The sequence below is a fragment of the Seriola lalandi genome, unplaced genomic scaffold, assembly GCF_002814215.2.
Source record: "Seriola lalandi dorsalis isolate HSWRI2012SDOR001 ecotype SW California unplaced genomic scaffold, Sedor1 jcf7180002054902, whole genome shotgun sequence".
Classification (NCBI taxonomy): Eukaryota; Metazoa; Chordata; class Actinopteri; order Carangiformes; family Carangidae; genus Seriola; species Seriola lalandi.
The window spans coordinates 363,703-386,687 of NW_019525454.1; the positions used below are offsets into that span (position 1 = coordinate 363,703).

The window sequence follows — 22,985 nt, forward strand, 5'->3', positions numbered from 1 at the left end:
TCACTGCTGGTAATGAAAGGTAACGCATTCTTACTCTTACTAATTATTGGAATCAGCCCTGAAAAATCTGTTGATCCCAATTGCTGTTAGTCAATTTAGGCTAATTCTGTCCTTGATGTGTTATTCAGTTAATACCAAGCAATACACCATGAATGAATCCAAGTTTATGTTAAGTTATATGTTCTACCATCTTCATCTCTAATGTGGTGTTCCTTAACTAGTTATGAAATAAGTACAATAAAGTAATTTGATAAACATGACCTAATCTGTCTCTTTCCAGTCTGCTGAGATCAATAACTGCTGGGTGAGATGCTGTGATGCATTGTGGGGGTTTTTGTATCAAAGAACTTCAGGTCTTCCTTCAGCCTTGCAGGTAGCACTCTTCCAAACACACATATTTGCACCTGATATAAACAGATTGATTTACGCACTGGTGTTAAATATCTTTGGTTTGATCTGAAGTTAATATAAACATTGATGTGTGTAGGGTAGATGGCCGTCACTGCACTAGAACCTGGCGTAAAGCGCAACTCAAGTGTCTTTGCTTGTTTCAGACTGATGCAGTTGTAATTTTTCCATCCAGTGCACACATTGTTTAAATAGCCAGTTGTTTAAATTGACCAACAGAAACCTGGTCTTCAGTAAGTGGCACAATATATCACCATTATTTTAAGAGCACATTTTCAATATGCGCCTACATAGGTGTATGCATCCAGCTGATTACTGGCAGTTTGAAGGTGGATTTTTCTTCATCTGCTCCGTTGCACCGTCACTTCTGGTAAAGATTCATTGACCTTTGTGGGATGTTTTGATTGTACTAATTAATTCACTGTATAGTTGGGATTCTGACATAAAAGATAGTATAATGTTTATCCACATGTGTTGTCAGAACTATATGGAGAATACTGTGGAAAACAAGATCAAACTGAAGCTAAAAAACAACAGACCCCCCCCCCTTTAGTTTAAAGACTACATACAGAAACTTAACAGTTTAATTTGCATTTCTTCAGTTTATTATATTTTATGAGAAATGTAAGAAAATTGATCTGAATCTGAATCAGTAAATATTGTATTTAGATTATTCAACAGGTTTTTAACATTACTTTACAAACTTAAAGATTAAATGTTGACACAAATACTGCAAGTTGAAGTTTGAGATGATTTTAATCTGTTTTACACATTATTTTTTACTTTATCTTCCAAAACAAAAGGTTTACTTTACATTATTAAGCATGTGTTAATATTTAATTGATTGACACTTCATTTTATTATTAGGAAAAAGTTTCTCAGCAGAACTGAGTGGCATCACTGTATTGAACGTGTTTGATCATAATAAATTAGGAAAAATCTGTAAAATAAGTTTTTCTCTGTAGAAATATTAATGAGACTTTCCGTAAATTTATTGTTTTTACACTTTATTTGAATTAGGATATTTTCCTTTTTTTTTATTTTAGTGTGGCGTTTCTGAAATCCTGGGTATAGCGCTGCTTATGATATTGTTAGTGCCCTATGATAAGATTTGAACTGCATTGAAATTAGATTAAGATGAGTAGTTTAATTTAAAGTTGTTGCATTATCCAATGTCTACAACACAAGCTTCTTAATTCACAATATCTCCACTGGGCTATATTTTTATTGGCTCTCCTCACAGGTAAAACAGGTGCAATCACAGCCTTTGTCAATTGATTACCAAACAGTTCTGACTGATTATGTGTTATTAATCATTATGTATATCAGTTAAACAAAGATAAGTTAGACCTGAAGCTTACACTGCATTAAAGAGTTGGGTTTTGACATTTTACTAATTATTTTCAAAACTTTTTAAAATAATTCTGTTAAGATATACATGCAACAAAATGTGTAAATAACTTTACATAAAGAGCTCAAACCCAAACGACTTAAAAAGAACTCAAACTAGGAGGCGGTTTAGTTAAATGACCCTAAATGTTATGTACATTTTTCTTTGCTAATAAAAAGAAGAAGCTGTTACCAACCTAGAAAACCAACCCTAAATGCAAACATGAAAACTCGTAAACAAAACCCACACAAACACACCCCAAAGAAAGATTTACAACCAAACATACAGTGAGCAAGAAACACAAAATATTCTTTATTAAATATACAAAATTTGTGAAACAGAATTGCATCACGAATTGTAAACTTTCCAATCTTACATACTACCTTAAGCACACTCCACCGGCTACACAATCAAGGACAAAAAAATACAATCAATTTAAACTTAAATAAAAACTTTAAAATGGAAGACATGGAAGGAGGACGTTTATTCTTGCACTTCATAAGTGCTGAGTCACATTAAATATGTCTCTACAGTCATCTATGCACTTGATATTGCGATCGCACAGCAGAACTGAGATGACGAGACGGTTTTGGATGATTTCTGTATGCTTCAAGCTCACGGGCTAGTCGTCGTCGTCGTGGTGTCAAAGTAGGCCAAGTGCTTAAATCACACAGCGATTAGAAAGTGCAGTACGGTGTAAAGTAGATCTAACTATACCGATATCAGACAGACAGGTACAGTAGAGTTATGTTCTGATGATTAAGTAGTGCAAGAACATCCACAAATGCTGTTAAAAGTGGCATCATATCAGAATACTTTATGGTGTATCAATCTGCTCCATAGATTAAGTTTCAAGGCTTTTTTTTTTTTTTGGCATTTCAGAGGAAATTACTGTTACTGCTCATTTTCTACTGGTATGCATACAATTTAATTTTGTGCAGTGATCTAAAATAAAAAATATCATAAAGCATCAGAGGAAAGAAAATAAAAACTTTCAGTGAACAGATGGCTTTTCCTTTTCAAAACCTGCCCCAGGCCCCCGACGAGTAAAATGAAGTGCTCGAAATTTTTAATGATCGTCAAAACAAAAACAAAAATAAGGCAGCATTTGGCATTTCAGTACGGCATATATGCGGTAAAAATGCAGTATATATCCCTTTATAACACCTGAAAGCAGTAGCGCTATGCGTGCTTGAGCAGATGTGACACACAGACACTGAGGGAGTGGGAGTCAAGTACCAGCATGTCGCAGGCATTTTTCTCGACGTGGTGGAAGTCGTGTCGATAACGCACACATGGGAAGGCAGAAGCATGAGATCAGGGAAGCTGTGATGGCTCATCTTGATACTGTTCGGATACTGAGTGATACTGTCTTCACCTGATAACACCGTGACCCTACACAACAATCTGTTAGCTTATGTGGCTGAGCATTATGGGTAATTTCAAGACATGCCCATAGAACAGAAAGAAGGAAAAAAGAGGAGGGAAAAGATAAAACAGCACTTGTCGCGCGTGGAAAATAAAACCACTCACTCGCTGGCTAAGAACACTTTTGAACATTCATGAGCTACAATCAGTTCCCAGTAATGTGCACGTGACGAGGCTGAACTCTCACACCGCTCGTTTGGTTTGTGGTTTCAAAAACTAGCCAGAGCACTCGATATTTTTATTATTAGGGAACATTTGTAGAGTGTCAATCCAAAACAACATGTTAACCACCTGGGAAAAGTGACGCCAGTAAATCATTACAGGAACACCTCATAAGAAACATGTGACTCATCAAATAGAAATTTCATTTATTATCTATTTATTATAAATTTAATTTCTGTGGAGTTTTTTTTGATATTAGCTCTGATTTCCTTCCTTCTAGACTAAATGCCATTGATTGATATTAGCTCTGATTTCCTTCCTTTACAGCCATGATTTGAGTTCATTTCAGTTAAGCATGAAAAAAAACTTGAAAGTTGCTGCACTGAACATTTTGTTGCCTTAACATTGTCAGTGGCGTGTTACTGTTGTGTGATACAGGATTTGTGAGCAGGGATTTGACTGAAACCGAATCCTGGACGCTACAAAATCCAAAGCCTGATAGTCAGGTCATCAGTTAGTCAATTAACCAAATCTTCAAGCCAAAGCGACAAATGTTTGATGGTTTAAGTCTCTCAAATGTGATTTTTCTTGCCTTTTTTTGTTAATTTGGACGAAACAGAAACCTTGACAATGTCACGTCACATTCTATGAAACGCTTATCACTATTTTCTTTTACGTTTTGTAGAGCAAACAATTAATCCATCACTGCCGGTTCAAACTGGCCCTGCTGTCAACTGCATTGCTAAGACAAAATCAACAAAGCTGACAGATGATAGATTCAGGCTTCAAGTCTCTGCAACTTGATTTTCATGCTGCACTGAAATAAAACTAAATAAACAGTCTAAAAACTGATGGTAGCACTTTAAAGGAAGTTTATACTTTACATCGTTATGGATTGAAACCCTACAAATTCTCTCTTTTCCGTTTATGTGATAGAAGTGACGTGTGAGGTGAAAAGGAGGGATCAGTGTTTCTACAATCAGGAGCCCAAAATGGAAGAACCTAGGCTGTAAACCCTGTGTGAGCTTAAAACCAACTGGCTGTGTGAACCTGAAAACAACCTGAGGACCCTCTACATTCAGAACCGCCCCGACCCAGACCCTTTTAGACGACAACGTGTTTCAGTACAGTAAAGCATGCCGACTGGAAAACATCGCCTCGACATCTCTCAGTGCCTAAATATTTGTATCAAAAAGGACAGCATAGCAGTGAAAAGACTAAAGAGCTGTTGTGGAGGTTAGAGTGAACAGATGAGGACTGGACTGCAAACCCCCCCCAACCTGTCTCTTATACACATCTTCAATGTAGTCCTCCAGATCTCTGACCTGCGGCTTCAGCTTCCTCAGCTCCACCTCGCGCTTGGTCAGCAAAAATCTCTGACGCTCAAACTCCGCCTTCTGCCTCTCCAGCTCCGCCTCCCGCTGCACCAGCAGGGCGACCAGTTCGCTGTGGGTCAGGTGGTAGTACGAGCCCGCTCCCTCCGTCAGAGACTGAGGACACAGACACAGATGGACAAGAGGAAAGAAAACGTCTTCAGCTTCCTGTTGATGGAGTTTAAGTTTCTGTAGATGGAGCCATTTGTTTGTTCACTCGCTGCTTATGCTGCCTACAACACATATGACTTGTCTTCTTATTGTCTACCTGGTTGTGTATTTGAATGCATATTTAAAAGCATTTAAATATACACTCTGATCATTGTGTGGTCTGATATAAATACATATACGAATGTATATTTAAATCCCGGAGGTTTTGTATCTCTGCTATTAATATTTCTTTTTATTATGTATTTTATTTTCTGTACTGAGGTCTCACTTGTAAATGAGATCTGTCTCCCTATATCCAAATGTAATATAAGCACATATATTAAATTTCCATATAAGTAAAATCATACATGTACATATATATAAAAATTATATCTAAAAAACCTTGTCAAAAATGTCATATATGTATTTAATTATGTATGTATGCTTATATTGTAGACATATGTTGTATATACTGTATAAATCCACCACAAAGCTTGTCAATAAAAAAATAATCATATACATAGTTTTAATATATTAATTATATTATATTATATTACTGTTGGTATTTCCTATATGTTACAAACTTATATCTTTATATATCCAGATGATGTATAGGTGACATATATGGCAACATCACTCTTGATATAGGGACATGCAGGTCATATATTAGACTTCTGTGTGGGTCAATGTGACTTCCTGATATTATTCTTCATTATTCTGTGCAGCAGAGGATTTATCCCAGCACAGACTTAAGTACAGAAAATGTTTTATGAACTGGATTTTGCGTTTAATCAATATTTTATTGTTGTTAAATGAAATGAAATTAATCAAAGTCATATGTGTTTTTTTATAATAAGAGAAAAATTACAAGTTTAAATTAATATCTATCAGAGACAGAATTTTAATGTCCACGTTACATAAAATATAAATTGGATGGATTCTTGCAATATAAACAATAATGTATTTCATTTATCTTTTGTTCCTTATGGCAATAATAGCCATACCTTTTATTTCCATTTATCAAACTTTAATTATACATCAAAGCAGAGGTATTAAAGTTATGAGAGTAGAACCTTTTAACAAGAAAGAAAACAAATCATTATAGTTTTATGCAGATACGACTGATTTAATAGTTATTGTAATAATTGCAAATAATGATATGCAGATTTTCTTTTTAAATGTGCTACTTTTTCCATTTACTACTCCCACTAGTACGTTTACCTTCCTCTATTCTAATGTAGGTATTAACTGAGATAGTGGGAATTTAAAAACACAAGTGACTTTGTCATAAAAAGTCATAAAAATCTAATCTGAAATGCAAATAAATACAATAATTACTGCTATTTTTCTCTGTAGGGCAGCACTGCAGTGTTATTCACATTATTATAATACAAATATACTGCACCTTTTTCCTTTCTGTCTCCTGCTCGCTGAGCTGGCTGCTCCTCCCCGGGTGGATGGTGGACTTGAGCTTCTCCAGGCCGGTGGCCAGCACTGACCGGCCCTCAGTCCGCTTCTCCTCAGCCAGTATGGCAGTGGTCAGGGGCTTCACTGGGTGGGGGCTGGAGAGGACAACCACAAGAAATACATACGGTCAGGTATTCCACTTGATGCAGCCGCAACACCCCTCTGGTTGTTTGAGATTTATACGGACGACTCTCACGCGACGCGAGGGACCCGATCTGGTCGCCACACTGGAGGTCTACAACTCTTGGACATTTTTTTATCTGTGCATGAAATGATTGTGAAAAATTAAACAGAGTAAGAGGAACAGAATTTAGAAAAATAAAGATCTGACATCCATTTTTTCCTCCTCTGTTGTCTGGTGTGATTTTCAGAGTAAAATCCTCTAAGGGCCAACTTGTATTTCTGCCAGAAAAGATGATTAAAGGAATAAAAAAAATGAAGAAAATATACTTCTGTTACACAAAACTATCAACTTTTCTCAAATATCTCTTCTTAACACCTAAAAATCCTTCAAATGAAATAATGTGGGGAGGAAAACATCATTAAGTTAAAGAGTCTGAGGCCATGACTTGTGGCGAGGGGTCACAAGCTAATAGGGTTACAATTGTGCTTTTATTCTGAAAATCGCACACAACACAACCCTAGTTTCCTTTGGGAAACTTTGATGTGAAGACAGACAAAAAGACAAAAGTATCACAAGATTCAAAAACTCCGTCTTCAGTATATTAAGTTTTGTGTTCTGTTTTTTTCCTGACATGGGCTAAAAAAAGATGAGTGTTTAATTAATTAAATTTGCCTGCTGGTCATTAAGCTGCCAAGCAGCCAGAAACCACCTCAGTGTTCAGGTCAACCTGAAAGATATTTCTCAAACTGCAACATCACAATAACACAGGAAAGACAGTTTCCTGTGACCTACATTTACAAGGAAATCTATCAAACATCTCACTTATTTACTTACTGCAGTGACTGCATGCACACGAGCACAATCTTTGTCACATATGCGTCTTTCTTTAGCCCAGGTACGACAGGTTTACTCATTATTTCAGCTGTGGACCTCCAGGGTGACAACAGACTCAGAAGTTAGGGATCAACCTTTTATAATCATTAATTTTAGTGATCAGGAGTAAAAGGAGGTTAGACAGGCGTAAGGCTCCTCATTAAAGAAAATACTGGTGAAAATTAAAATTAAATTAGCTCAAAACTGAAAGACTTAATTGCATGCGTTGGTGCAATCAAACATGTAGAACTGTGTTAAATGTGTTATTACCCCGAGGTGAAAAGGAAATGCTATCAGTGACACAACAACACCTTGTTTGCCTCGTACGAAGCCTGGTTTCTGGTTGAGATTTTGGCAAATGAGTGTGGCTGTGTGAGAACATTGGGTTTGGCCCTGTGGGCACGGGGGATGGTGTGTGTGTGTGTGTGTGTGTGTGTGTGTGTGTGTGTGTGTAAATATGTGTATTCGTGTGTGTGTGGGAAGGAGGGGGTGTGTGGTAGGAATCAGGGAAAAATAATAACTGCTAATTGGCCTGAGGCTCTGTTTCCCCTCCCGTTACCACAGAGCCAGGACACACACAAGACACCTGCAGAGGAGTCCTGTTAACACCAGTGTTGTGTGTGTGTGTGTGTGTGTGTGTGTGTGTGTGTCTTAACAGAGTGATGAAAAGGAGAAGGTCACACCACAAATGGAGAAACCCCTTGAGAGTTGGCGGCACAGACGAAAAGCTTGCGGAAGCCGAGCAGCAGAGGGAGATTGAAGAAGACGACAGGATAGAAATTTCTAGAAGTGCTTCCCCTTTTCCACCTTTTCACCGAGCACTGAGCATGTGCGACCTCACCTGTTCTGCTGATTGGCTGCCTGCTGCTGCTGCTGCTGCTGCTGCTGCTGCTGCTGCTGCTTCTTCTCGGGCTTTGGCGTAGCGGCTCGTGGTGACCTCGCCGAAGCATTGGCAAAAGGAGGGGGAGAACAGAGCGCTACAGGGGAGCTGCTACTTTCAGGAGTTAGAGGAGGAGCAAAAGAGGTCAGAAAGGGGAGATCAGGGCCCGGTTGAGCTAAGGAGGACTCCCGTATCACGCCGGGATCGCTCCCAAAAGTGGGCAGGAGGAGCTCGTCAAAGACAGACGTCAGTGTGCCTTCAGACCGGGAGCGGTGTAGCATAGCGGACTTGGCCTGAACGCACATTGAAAACTCGTCATCTGAGACGACTGGCCGGCTTTCAACGCCTCCTTCGCTGAGCCCCTTTGGATTACAGCTCGTGTGAGAGTCTTTTGGCGCTGCAGGGAGAGCTTGTAAATCAAAATCATCCCCTATCATGAAATTTGTCTCGAGCGTTGCCGTCTTGTCGTCGGCTCCACAGACGGATCCGTCAGATCTGTCGGTTTGGTTGATTTCTCCGTTAGCTGGCTTGGAATCTTCTAGGCTCGAAGCGGCGTCCGCAGTCGCCCGAATCTCACTCGGCTCTCCGCAGAGCGTCGAGTTCGCCGAGTGTAAAGTCTCGTTGGGCTCTGAGGCGCTGGAGCACTCACAGGTTTGGTAATCCTGCGAGTCGGTGCTGACATAGAGGCTTTGGAGGAAGCTGCTGGAGCTCTGATCCGACACCGGAGTGCGCAGTAGTGTGTTGTCAAAGTCTTGTCCGTGACTGATATTGAGGAAATCACCAAAATTCCCAAATGGCACTGGAGAACACTGGCTAGCTTTCTGCTCTACTAAACTAGTGCTCCCAAAGGTCGAGTCCCGCGAACTCTGCTTCACATCAGGAGAAGACGTTATGATGTGTAATGATGGGAGCGTGGAGGAGAGTTCGTCACCTGGAGTCGCAAGGACCTTCACATTTACGGAGCTACCGCTGAACGCCTCTACAGAGCTGTTGAATTCATTGATGCCTTTCTCTCGACTTTCAGAGACGTTGGATTTTGGTTGTGGTTCAGACAGGTTTGACAACAGGTCAGGGTACACGACATTAGAAATGTTGAGCGTCTGAGTCTCGGCACCTTCAGTTTCCGTCTCTCCTGCAGCGATCACGAGCTGCTGGTTTGTCGGCGCTGGGGACTGTGGTGCCGACGCCCCCTCCGAATCGTTTGACTGTACCCTTTCATCGCCGTCCTGCCGCTGAATAACAGTTCTCTGGGCCGCATCATGCAAAGATCGATCGTGTGACCAGTCAGTAATGTAACCTTCAGATTCTGAGGGCTTTGAGTTTTTAGCCTCAACTGACTCTGAGGATTTCTCAAAGCCCAGGAGGCCGCTTTCAAAGTTTTGAGCCTCAGCTTCCTCAGAGGAGGAAGCAGAAAATTTATCTGACGAAGAAGAAAGACAGGAGAGGAAATCCTCCTCTGCTGAACTGCCGAGACCTGAAGAACCAGGATCTGGGGAGCTGCTGTTGAGCTGTAGCGATGAAGCGTGACACGGGGCTCGGTTTATATCAGTGAAATCGTTAGTTAAATCGTTTGTGTTAGTCGTACTGTTAGTTTGATTAGTTTCGGTGCAAGCATCGAGTTCTGGTGCGTCAGCAGAAGTGTTCAAAGTCATGGCGTCCGTCTCAAAGCTTCTGTGTTCCGGGATTGTTTCAAGGAAATGTGCAAATGTGTCAAGATGATGTGCGTTAGTGTTGGTCACCTGACTCGTGGCTTTATGAGCTTCACATACGACTTTTCTGCAGGGTTGATGATGTAGTGCTTCATTCACGTTTGTGTTGTGATCAGCGTCTGTGATGGGAAGTAGTGTTCCTGCGTTATCGCAGTGTTCCAGCGGATGGTCACCGGGTGTGTTTTGCTGTGTTTTGCAATCTGTGGTAAGATCTTCGGGAGACTGCAGCCTGCCCGCCGCAAACGCTTCAAAGGATTCGTCCCACTCTGAATCCGGCTCCAGCGCCCCAGACGACATGAAAGGGTTGGCCGACTTCTTGCTTAAAGGTTTCTCCTCTTCCGTGGGAACAGGAGGAAGGGGTCGTTTCTCGACTGTGGCCATCGGGTCACTCTTTGCACCTGTGCCACTGATGGAGCCCTCCGTGGTCGGGTTAGCGTTACTCGCCCGCGGAAAGAGCTGCGCTATGGGGGGCCGGGAACTGGAGAGATAGGGCAAAGGAGGCAGTGAAGGTTTTAAGGGCGGACAGGCGAGCATGTCGTCATAGAAAGGGTTGCGCTGGAGGAGAGAGAAGAAAGGGTTGCAGGGGGATATGTGAGGCGGGGAGCTCTGTGAGTGGCAAAAGGGGTTAGTGTGATGCAGCGGAGAAACCAGAGAGGCGGGAGGCACAGGGGGACCCGGGGGGTGGTGACTAGAAGGGAGGGGTGGTGGGTGGGGATCAGTGCTGGGCTCTAGTTTAGGTGACACCACCAGGCTGTGAAAGGAAGGGCAGACAGTCCTCTTGATTAGTGAGGATTGTTCACACGGCGACACTTTTTTTTCCTGTCTCAAATCACATCTTAAATCATATGTTTTTACAGACTGGGTTTGTCAATAATCAGTTTCACCTACAGTAATTTATTCAAAATGTCCAGGTTTGTCATTGTCATTATTATGTTGCTTCATTCATAAAACACCTTTAAACCTTCATTAATTCATTTCATTTGCCACCAATTCACACATCGACCAAACACAGAGCAACATTAGCATTCATGATCATCGTTTCCTGCCACCTGATGACGTCTAATACTTACTTTTCTTTGACTCTCCAGAAACTCCTAAAGGAAATATCTCATTCTTTAGCTGCTAAATGCTCCGTTATGTTCACTAGCTGGTCGCTCTCTGTCTTGTCTGTTGTTTGCTGCTGGGCACGTTATTTAGCTGAAAATAGCCGTCTGCTGCCACTCGACATGGAAAGAAATATCAAGCCTCAGGCTGTAGGACCAAAAGAACGAGCTGAAAGATGCTAAAATGCTCTGTATAGCTGATTAATATTGAAGATTACTGGATTATTTTGCTGTGGGTTTGCACGTTGTCATTTAATCAATAATTAATATAAAAATCTTGAGTGGTGCAGCTTTAACGCCACAATTTGAACATTTTAAAACTTTAGCGCCCTCCAGTGGGAGCCTCTAAAAAGACACTGTGGCAGACAGAAACACGTGTCTAAATACTGGGAATACTGAGATGAGTGGGTTGAAATCCTCAGATAAACCACCAGGATTTTATATTTCTTCTACAAACTAAGAGTTGTTGGAAAAGTCGTATATTCTACACAGAGTGGCTTTAACTGCATCTGCAACTACTTGTTGAAATCATATCTTCCAAAACTGTGCATCCAAAACATCCATCTCTGTGCCTCACCTGTGTTTTCATTGGCCCACAATGGAGTATTTTCTAAGATAAGTTGATGCAGCTGGGTGTAGTGATTACTTAGTGCTGTCGCTGCCAACTTGGCACTTTCCCCCCCCCTGCAAGGATGTAAAAGCATGTGGGTGTGTAGGCTATGAAAACGTATAGTTACAGAGCTGGCAGAAAGGTATTGAGTGTACTATGGTCCAGAATAGCTGACCTCGCTTCTATCAGCAGGTGCTTATCAGTCCAATATTTTCTTTACGCTCAGTGCATGAAATCAATATGACGCTGCGCTTGTTTGTTTTGATTTTTTGGTCTCAGTTAAGTAAATTAATAAAAATAAAAATGAAATAAAATGTGTTTTTGGAGACCTGAATTTAAGATTAATTTGTAAAAAAGAAACCAAATACAAATTGTAGGAGCAATGCAAGAGAACGTGCAGGACACCAAGTGACAACTCCCAAATAAATTACCCACTTAGGAATGTGCTTGTGTTAGAAGTGGAAATAAAATGAGAAGGGGTTTCCTTCCCTCCCTTCTCCCTGCGCGCACGCGCACACACACACACACACACACACACACACACACACACACACCCTGTAAAAGAACAAGGATTGTTCCAGCTCTCGCCGCCATCTTTCCAGTGGAGCTGACATCGTTACCGAACCATGTTAAAGCGCGCACAATGCTTCAGCTTGATGGAGCTAAACTCACGAGAGCAGCTCCCCTCCTCCATCTGCATTGCAGATACCTGCTGTAACCAGAGACTGAGACCAGGAGCTGAGGAGGGATGTGTACTGAGCTGGAAGCAGCGTCCAGCAGCCATGCTGGCACACAGGAAGTGGAAAGTAAACAACTCCTCTCATAACCATTCAACATAAAGCCTCCTCTCTGAATATAAATGAAAATATGAACCCTCAGGTGACTGTTAGAGTTATTTAAATTGAAGTGAACACTTCGAATCTACCCTGATATTATTTACCTCCAAAAGGTAAAGGAGGTATTATGTAACCGATAGTAAACACCACCCTTTAGAGGAATAGTTCAACACCTTTCTGAGATAAGAATTGATTCCGACTTCATGTCTGTGTTTTGAGAATGAAGCTGAAGTTGAAGCTTTCCCATTAAAGCTGACCCATTATCATGTTGCATCTTCTTTCTTTTTCTTTGGTTTAAAAAGGGGGAAACTGAAATGAATTCCTGCGGTCTTGTCATTACAGTTAAGTTTTCTAATACTTGTGCCTGTGCAGAGACCTGTATAAAACTTGGCTGCACCAATCAAACTGCACCATAGCTGGAGAAGCTGTGCATAAGTGCTGGTTCGCCAAGACAGAGTTACAGCACAAGTGTTTGGGAAGAGCACGCAGCATGTGGGGTCAAAGGGACACTGCACACCATGAAAACATCATCCTAACAGTGAGGCGTCCTGATTTGGGGCTTTGCTGCATCTGGACAGCTCGCCGTCAATGTCAATGACAATGACCCTGAACAAGTAAATCTACGACAGAAGGACTTCAGACAAAGAAAAAAAAAAAAAAACACCTGTCGGAGTCGGAGCTCAGACCTGAACCCAGTAGAGATGCTGTGGAATCAGCTGGAAAGAGCCGTTTACAACAGACATCTGTGCTGAAGCAGGAAGTGGGAAGAATGGTCAAAACTTCCTGTTTGAGGTTATTGGTGTTTTGGTTCAGCCAGTTATTAAATCCAAGGGTTTTATTTAACTTAGGGACACTGTTTTTCTACAATTGTGAGTTTGATGAAAATCAGATCACCTTTTTATGACTAATTAATACTAAAAATCTTACAGAGCCATGCTAGCTTTTTCCAGTTTTTAAGCTAAGCTAGGCCGACCACATTACAACTCTCGCTCCATACTTAACCCAAAGACAGGAGAGTGGACTCTCTCACTCTGGAATATTTGAGACTATGTTATTTTTCTAAAGAAAAGTAAAAAGATTTTAAATTTTAAAGTTACAAAACTCTTCAGAATTTAAAGGGCGTTTTCACACCTAAAAGTTGGTTTGTTCTGGTCCGATTCAGTTTAAGAGTTCGTAAACTTATAGGTTCAGTTTGCTTTCACACAGAGAAAAATGTGAAGTGAAAGTGAACCAAAACGCATCATTACTAACCAGTGAGAACGTCTTCTTATTGGTCAGACTGTCTGGCGGGAACCTACGGTCGGATCAAGTTCAGAACTTTCACACCACAAAACGAACGTGTCAGTGGAGTTAAAAGCGCAGGTGTGAAAACGCCCTTAATCTGGTTTAGTTTCATCTTTGCTGCTAAAATATCAGCCTACACATCACACACACGTCTTCATGCCCATATTTCTTCCGGAATAAAACCCAGAGTACATACAGATCACATGCAACTAGACGCCTCAGTCTGTGACCAGTGATGCAAGGAAATCCAAACAGCGCAGGTACAAAACTCTCAGGAGGCTCATGAGCACGTCGGCTGCTTGATTCAATTCATATTCGCACTGAAATGATAATTCATCACGTGTTTGATGCCGCAGCAAATGAACTTGTCAATGTGTCGTGAGTCGTCTCTGTGATCAGTGTGTGTCTCACCTGGGCTTGCTGTGCGAGTCCTTTGATCCGAACCATCCCTTGTGTTTCTCCTCAGTGGCCTCATCAGTCCCGTCCTTGGCCTGACTGATTCTCCCATGGGAGAAAAAGTTCCTCCTCTGCTTCCTCCCCAGGCTTTCTAACTCCGCCGTGGAGGCGGCTTTGGGCAGAACAACCAGTCCCAAACGCTCCTCTTCCTCCTCGTCTTCGCCCTGCATGGGGCCGCTATGCTCCAAAGCCGCCGCTATGGCGGCCTTTTCCTCCTTGCCGGGTTTGTCAAAAGACCAGCGACGCCCGTCTCCCACAGGACCTTTGGGGAGGTCTGTGGAGGCCCGCGGGCTGAGGTTCTGTAGAGACATGGAGAGAGGCAAAGACTTCTGCAACAGTCCCAGGCCTAAAGAATCTGCAGGGTTTCCTGAGCCTGGGTCCAGGGGCTGGACGTTATAAGCATGGCTTCCGTTAACGCACACGGTGGGCTGAGGCACTGCTATGGATATCTCACCGGCCTCATCACCAAACTCACATTTGAGAGAGGACGACTTGGGTGACGTGTTCGCCGTGTGTTCTGCAAAAAAAACCCACAAAAAACAATGAGGAAAAAGGGAGGAAATGAAAAGAAACAGAGAGAAAAAACAGAGAGATAAGAGGAAAAATGATGCAGGTAATCAATGACTTCACTAAATTAAATTTGCAGGCAGCTTTAATCAGGCGATAAAACCTTGTAATGGCTTTGATTGACAATTCTTTTCACGGCAGGATGGGTCAGTATCTACGGCCGACACAAGTGCAAGAGTGATTGGAAATGGATTAATTTACCAGTGTGTGATTACTGAATCAGTTCTGCTATAATGGGAACTGTTGCTCCGCGCTTCTTGGTACAACATCTCTCCACCCTGCTCTCCAATCAGCTGATTTAACAATGCAGACGGCTCTCAGAGGAGCTCACGCCGCCAACAAATCTACACCACATACAGCGGCTCCTCCTCACGAGGGATTTACACTTTAATGTAATTTATTATTTGCAGGCTGATTATCAACTTGTTTCAAAACAGCAGATGCAAACATTTCCTGAATATATATAGGTTTACATTAAAAACCTTCCGGTCTGTTAGCTGATTAGCAGCAGCATTTTCTCTATAGTAAAATGTCATATTTACTCAAGGTGAGATGAAAAGTTTGACTGATTTCACATTTAATAAATTAACCAAAACAAAATGCTATAAATGTTCGTTCTCGAGGGTCTATGACGTCATTCTGTGACAAAATGTGGTCAAATTTATTCTAATCTATTTAGTTTTTTTTAGTCAGTCAACACAGAATGAACCAGCAGCTATTTTGATTTTAGATTAATCAGTTAGGTCAAAGACATCAAACTAAATTTCTTTGGGTTTTGTTCTTTAATATGTCAGGCTTGGCTTTGCGGAGTAGCCATTGGCCTGTTTTAATAAGTTCTAAGAACTTATGACCCACACTATTAATAGCTCAATTGAGAAAATAACGAATCGATAATGAAAAGCCCCTTTTTAACCCCTTTGTAGCACTATGTGATATTAAGATTTCCCTTTAGTTCAATATTTGAGGGTTTTGCATCTTCTTCTGTCTCCCAATGGACTTCTTTATGCTAAGCTAAGCTAACCACAAAGCAATTTAGTGTATTTCCCAAAATGTCAAACTTTATTCCTAAAGTGCTCGACTGTTGCAAAAACTGTTGAGCATTTCAGACTTTATGAAATAATCCGCTAACAAACAAATAAATAAATAAAAAAGGGAGAAAACAAAACCCACATGAAGTTTCATTAAGATAGAAATAATTTAAAAGGTTGAAAGTGGAGTATTTTAAAGCCTCTTCCTGTTTCACGCTGCACGAACATGCTAAGAAGTTTCAGTTTCGCAGTCCGTCCAGTCCACACGCTTCCTCAGCAACACTGACACAAACGCAGCTTCCTCTTTAATCGTGCAGTTCTCACACAGAGTTTGAACATCAGTCAGTGAAGTGGAGAAACATGACGGACGCAGACGCTTCCACACAGGTGCTCCACGTGGTGCAACTAGGCAGTTAATATCCCATCATGCTCTGAGGCAGGTGTAAAAAATGCTGAGCAGGTGAGATGAGTCGCCATTGCTAGTTTAATCCACTGGACCACATTACACCACGACTAATCACTGGCTTAAACTCCATGAAGAGCCGACTTTGGATTCTTTGCAGCGTCCACCTGAAACTCACTACAAAACACTTTAAAAAGTAATTTGTTGGTAACTCTTGGTCAATTTTAAATCCATAATCTCAAATCTTTTAACTTCTGTTTGTACCTGCTTTAATTGATTTTGTTGTTACGTTGTTTATTCGTTGTATTTGTTTGTTTGTATTGATTGATTGTTCTTCGTTTATCTTGTGTTTTTATTATTATTTCGTATCTGCTGGATGTCATTGAAAATGATTTTCCAGTTTAAATAAAGTTATGTAATCAAAGTTTTTCCGAGTGATTAGCTTCATCCCATGATGAAGACGCATCACCGAATGGTTTGATGAGTGTGAAAATGATCAGTCACCAGATCTCAACCCAACTGAACACCTATGGAATAATTTGAACCACGATGTTGAACAACGCTCTCCACCGCCGTCACCAAAACACCGAATGAGGGAATATCTCAAGGTGAAAAACCTACTACGACACTTTCCACTCTGTATTTGGGTGTTGCTGGGTAAAACAAGGAATTCAGAGATGCCTCTTCGCCTCTTTTCTGACATTTTATAGACAGTTAATAAATTAATTGAGAAATTAATCTGTAAGTGAGAATGGTTGTCAGTTGCAGCCCGAGGTTTGCTCTTTGATGTTTATGTTGCGAATGATTGAGGTAAACACAAGAGGTAAAGGATGGACGACTGTGAAACTGAAATCTGCCGTTGGACTAAATGTGCAGTAAGTAAATAATTAAACGTCATTCAGGAAGTGATAACATGCTCTCTCCTACAGATATATATATATATATATATATATATATATATACACACACATAATCTACACACCCCAAGGTTTGATTTCAGATGTGGATGCAATTTGTATCTGACCTCTGGTGACCCTGAGAGGTCATTGACCTCAGCATTGTTTTTTTTGTTTTTTTATCATAATCATGTATATCTTTGCCAAAATTGCTTAAAGATGCTTATTTGCTGGCGTGGCCATGTAATATAATTTTGCTTAGAGCACCAATTTTGCAGGGGGACTGCAGACCCCCCCCCCCATTTCCAGGTGTTAAGGTAGCTATAGCTGCTGTGTGTTCTATGGAAGTACATGACTAGCTAGCTAGCACATTAGCAATCATTCTAATCAGAAGCTAAAATGCTAGTTTGGTCTGGACCACACTCATTACTCCAGGAGGCTCCGCCCTGTCCCAGAGGTCAAATCTGAACTGCCTCCAAGTCTGAAAATAAACTTATATTATATAATTATATAACCTTGATATTCAAGCTCATCTGCTGCTCTATTTTTCAGAATCCTGAATTTAAACTCAGAATTAAACTCAGAATTAAACTATGAATTCTGAGATTAAAGTTCTTTAAAAAGAAAAAGAAAGATTTTCACATATGGCCCTAATCCTCTTCCGTACTGTCCCCCTGGTCGTTCTCACCTGGGCTGTTATCTACCGTCAGGTTGCTGCTGTTACTGGGCGAGTTGGAGAGGTCAGACACCACCACACTGATGCCGGCTGTGGGACTGAGGCTCCCACCCCGCGACGACGACTCGCTGCTCTCCGAGCCCAGTGATGTGCTGGAGCGAGTGTCTGATGACTTCCTCAGCTTCCCTCTCAGGAAAAAGGTCCTCATCTTGCTCCGCCGGGCCTCGCCCCCCTCGTCGTCCTCATAATCCTCCTCCCCGCCTCCATCGCTCGGCAGCCGCTGCCGCAACTGAACTAGTGACCCGTATCCGCCTGGCAGGACGGCCGAGGAAGAGTCCTCCTCGCTGGATCTCCTCTTCCCCTTGATGCGCTCTTTCAGCTTGCTGAAGGTGGAGGCGCCCTTGTCCTTCATGACGAGGTCGTACATGCTGGCTGTCAGGTTGTTCCGGGTGAACTGGACGGTGACTTGGATGTCTCCTCGCTCCTTCTCCTTCTTGCCTGTTTTGGAGTTGAGTCTGTACCACCTGCAACAGAGAACACCACATTCAATCAGCAATACTTCAGATTATTGAATTCCAAAATATTCTGGTTCCAATTTCTCAAATCTGTTTTTATATCATTGTAAGTTTGATGACTTTGTTTTCTAAGACAACACATTTTTCATAGTTTTATGGCCTAAATGATAAAACAAAAGCTTGAAATCCTCTCACTTGAGTCACTAAGAGCTGCAGGGAATTAAAGATTATGATGTTGAGAAGAGAGAAACTGTGGTCGAGGATCATGGGTATTGTGGTCTTTTGATTTCTCAGAAACAAAGCTTGAATAATTCGAAAAAGCTGAAACATGAACCATGACCATAAACTTTAGGATTATTGTCACATTATCTGGGACAGTGCAGTATTTTTTATTTTAATTTTTTTTAAATGAAGTAGCATTTAGGATATTATTTAAAGAACAAAGGAACAAAATGCTGAGTGTTGTAACCCCTCCCTTATGACAAAATTAACTCACACATTCAATGCAATAATGGTTCAATACTAAGTTCAACAAGTGAGATTTTCAAAACATGGCTGCATGCTCTGATGAGTTCAGTGTTAAATTACACATTTTTCTAACAATTCTTTAATCACACACATAAACACAAACTTACTGTGAGACATACTGATTAAATAGCTTCACTTCATCTATCAGTTCAGTATTGAGCGAGGTTATGAAGTGAGAGTGAAAGACTGTACTGTCATCGTGAATGGGGCTAATCTGTGTGTGTGTGTGTGTGTGTGTGTGTGTGTGTGTGTGTGTGTGTGTGTGTGTGTGTGTGTCCTACTAACAACACAGAGCTGTGTGTGGCCGGACATCCCACAATACCTTGAGGAGGCCTTTTGTTTTGGACACCAGAGAAAAGAACAGTGAAGTAAAACAATGCTCATGTCTGATTTAACAGTTCGTGCCCTACATTAATATGACAGACGACCCCCCCCCCCCGACTGAACGCAGATCACACACCATCTGTAAATGCCTTTACTGGACGGGCACAGAGAAGTAGTTCTTAGAAACGCTGTTTACCGGTGGGTGGAAGAGTGCCAACGAGTTCGCCTCACCCTGACTCATGGGAAAGTCTCATCTGTTTTGTTGTGACTGGTGTTAAAAAAAACAAAACTGACATGAGTGAGAAAAAATCCCCCAGTAAACATGTGTTTCTGACACTTGGTGCTGCCAACGGGAAGTTCTCTCTGCGCAGGGAGAATGAAAAGGCCTCAAACCAAGACCTGCTTTTATTTTTTTCACTTCCTGTGCTGCTGGGCTATTTTCACCTCACACCTCGACCACAGTAACCTCTTTGTTCATGTATAATATAAGCATTGTGAGGCCGAGAGACACACATCTCACAATAGTTTTCTGATTTTGTACAATTTTACGTAGTTCCACGTGATATCCAGGCTGATTCGTTGACTCCATATGGAGCGGATTCACAAAAATAAAATATAATTCTATGACGAGTGAAAACCGACTTATAAATGATCTAAAATACATAGAAAAGAAAAAGAAACAGAAGTGATGACCGAACTGAATAATGTAGAAATGCAGACATCTGAATCAAACACAAACCCCTGATTTGAAATAGATGTCTTCAACGAAATCAACTGCCATGTCATTTTGTAATCGCAGCGTACGTTTGTGAAACTCTAAAATGTAAATGTAGTAAAAGCAGCAGTTATTGCACCAATATAAAACAGGATGTCATGAAGGGGTTGGAGGGAAATTAACCCCAAATGCTGCGTCACGAAACGACTGCGTCCCGTTCGGGTTGAGTCAACAAGAAAAAATCTAAATGTCATGTCGCGGAACGTCAACATGTGCAACTGCAGAAAGTTTTACAAGAACTGAGGTTTTAAAAACATAAAAAGACGAGACATGAAAGCTCCGAGATGAAAGAAAACCTGTGACGAGAACAAACCCGCTGAAGTGCGAAAGGAGCCTCGCACATTAACTGCTCTATCTCAGACACCAGAGAGCTTTTCATTCCCGCCCTCCCCACCACAAGATCCCCTTCTTTTTCTTTTTTCTGTAAACCCACAGTATGACTGCGCAGAAACACACAGAGGCAGATTAACACAGGTCACAGCCCAAACACTGTCAAATAACAGCACCACTGAACTCGCACCAATATTTTTATTCATTTATCAGTTTCATACTGAAATATCACAAGTTTTCCCATTTATCCTCCACAATAAAAGTTTGTAAGAATCTCATTTGGACAATAACAGGAAACTAAAAAACCTTCTTCCCCAACTACTGACTGCAAGATACAGCTAACAACAGTTAACAGCTATTGGATGTTCACATTTAGCATGTTAGCATCCTAAAGTAAGGATGTTATCATGATCACAGCCATACAGATTTTATATTTTAACAATATGGAAATATGATTCAAAACGCACATAAAATAAACTGATGTTTAAAGTATGAGCTGTGCACGTGACCAAGCTATAATGTTAGCTTCGTTTATACAGCTTGATCAGAGAATTAAGTTTTAGATTATTCTGTCATAAACATTGGATAAATTTAAGTTTTGAGAGATTATGATTAAAGATTTGTTTATTTTATATCATGTTTATGTATTTGGAATTCATGGCAGCTTCATACCTAAATTGAGAAAATAATAAGTCAGATTTATGGCTGAGTTTGTGCTGAAAAAAGGGTGAAAAATGGATAAACAACTTTAACAAATGCGTAGAAAGTCAGCAAAAATTACATCTAGCTGTTTGATTACATAGGAAAAGAGACGAGTAGCAAAAATAGCGCCATGATTGTAGGCTGTCATCCTCCTGCCATGCACGGACCTCAAGTTCAGCCCTGAAAACACCCGAGAGGAATGCCAGTGAAAACAATTAGCAAACAAACTCCTTTCATTACAACTGAAGAATCACAAACAAGAAGCAGGTGGAGCCCAGAGGACAGAGGAGGGAGGAACGCTGAGGCTTTTTATAGCTGCGCAGGAACAAAATAACGTCACATGGCACATAAATATAGAATTATGGAAATGTGCCACACCAGCGGACGTGGGGAATGTAAGTAGCTTTCATTAAGAAATCCAGATACCATTCACACAAAAGAAGGGGGAGGAGTAACACTCCTTGAACAGTGGCAATAATCCAGGTAAATTATTTACATTTCATCAAATCAAATCCTGTTAGCAGATTATCAACCAATGTGCAAACAAGAAAAGTAAATTCCTGAGCTCTAAACCCTGTTCTCTCCTTCTTACATGGAAGCAGCTCAGATTTTTCTTTAGGCTCTTTAAAAAAAAAATCATACACCAGTTTCTGCTGCTGCTGCCGCCGCCGCCGCCACCGCCTCAGATGCCTGTTAGGCGTGGACTCGAGTTTCACATCGATGCTCCAACAATAGTATCCGTCCGTCCTCCTGACACGGCAGCCAACACCCTGCGAGCCAAGGTGGGGCTCACATTCCAAACACAGGAGCAGGGAGATGTGTGAGGGGGTTTTCCCTCTGCAAACGTCAGGCTACTACTCATTGATTCCACCGTCCACACAGTGTCATTTATTTAAAAAAAAAAAAGAAGGATATAGCCTCTGTTTGTATTTTGACAAAAAGCATAGATTGAAAACTTTTGCTTCTGCTGATTAAAAAAAATGTTTCCAGCTACTTCCTTGATACAGTTTTCTTCGAAGACTATGCAAAGTGTTACAGGCCTATATATAAACACGCACCTGGGCTGTGTGGGTCATGTGATGCATGAATAAGCCTGACAACAACAAATGTGAACGTAGCAAACAAGAGGGCTAAATACAGAAACTGCAACACAGAAGAAATCAGCAGCCTACATTGTGAAACCCACGTAGTCAGAGCACAGCACAGTCTGTAACAGAGGAGGACCCAGTTTCCCCAAAGCACCGTCCCACACAGACGCCTGTGCACTTTCTGTACACACTGTACAGCTTTCTGGGTTAAAAACATCCACTGGAAAGTTTTACGAGGATCTCTGTGCCACAACAATCCTCATAACCAAAATGTTCTGACTGCTTTTTTTTTTTTTTGGGAGTTTGTGGGAGTCTACACAGATTTTTTATTTTCATAAACAGCCCCATTCCAGAGCTGCAGAGCATGGCGGCATATCTGCTTCCCCATCTCGCAAAAACAGGAAATCACAACACTCCACCCCGTCCCAGCATGACACCATCTCCTCATCTCGCCCTGCTCCCTGATCCGCTGAGGAGCAGATAGGAAAGTTTTCTCTTCCAGCTGACATCTTCGTCCAGGCCTCGGCTGCCAAAGTACGCACCTTCTGTTGAACAAGTAGAGATCCCTAGAAACCGCCGGCAGGACAGGGCTGAAATTACAAGACAAGTAGGCTATCAACCTATTTTATCCAGCGTGCTCTCCGTCTCTGTGGGATCTGGGAGCCTGGGTGGTATCAGAGCCGGACACAAGAGACTCTGAAGTAAAACTGGTGCCTGGTCTGAGATACACTCTCTTCTCAGCAGAGGGTTTACTGAGGGGAAAGATCATCGAGAGCTTGATGCACTACGACTAAGAAAACACGGTATAACGGTACCAGTATAGTACCGCGATACTAGAGTTTTGAAAACGGTACTATACCGGCATTTAAAAACAAACGGTACTTTTATTTCATTTTATTG

At 41.3% G+C, this 22,985-nt stretch overlaps 1 protein-coding gene across 1 annotated transcript in view; it reads right to left on the reverse strand.

Moving 5' to 3' along the window:
• Positions 1 to 2,182: 2,182 nt before the first annotated feature.
• Positions 2,183 to 22,985, reverse strand: part of rab11fip5a (RAB11 family interacting protein 5a (class I)) — a 30,781-nt gene continuing 9,978 nt past the window's right edge. Inside the window, exons 2-7 of the mRNA XM_023430413.2 lie at positions 17,836 to 18,347; positions 14,209 to 14,770; positions 8,217 to 10,715; positions 6,317 to 6,473; positions 4,669 to 4,878; positions 2,183 to 2,200 (exon numbers count right to left, since the gene is read on the reverse strand). Of these exons, the coding sequence (XP_023286181.1) occupies positions 2,183 to 2,200; positions 4,669 to 4,878; positions 6,317 to 6,473; positions 8,217 to 10,715; positions 14,209 to 14,770; positions 17,836 to 18,347 (3,958 nt within the window). The remainder of the gene's footprint in view (positions 2,201 to 4,668; positions 4,879 to 6,316; positions 6,474 to 8,216; positions 10,716 to 14,208; positions 14,771 to 17,835; positions 18,348 to 22,985) is intronic.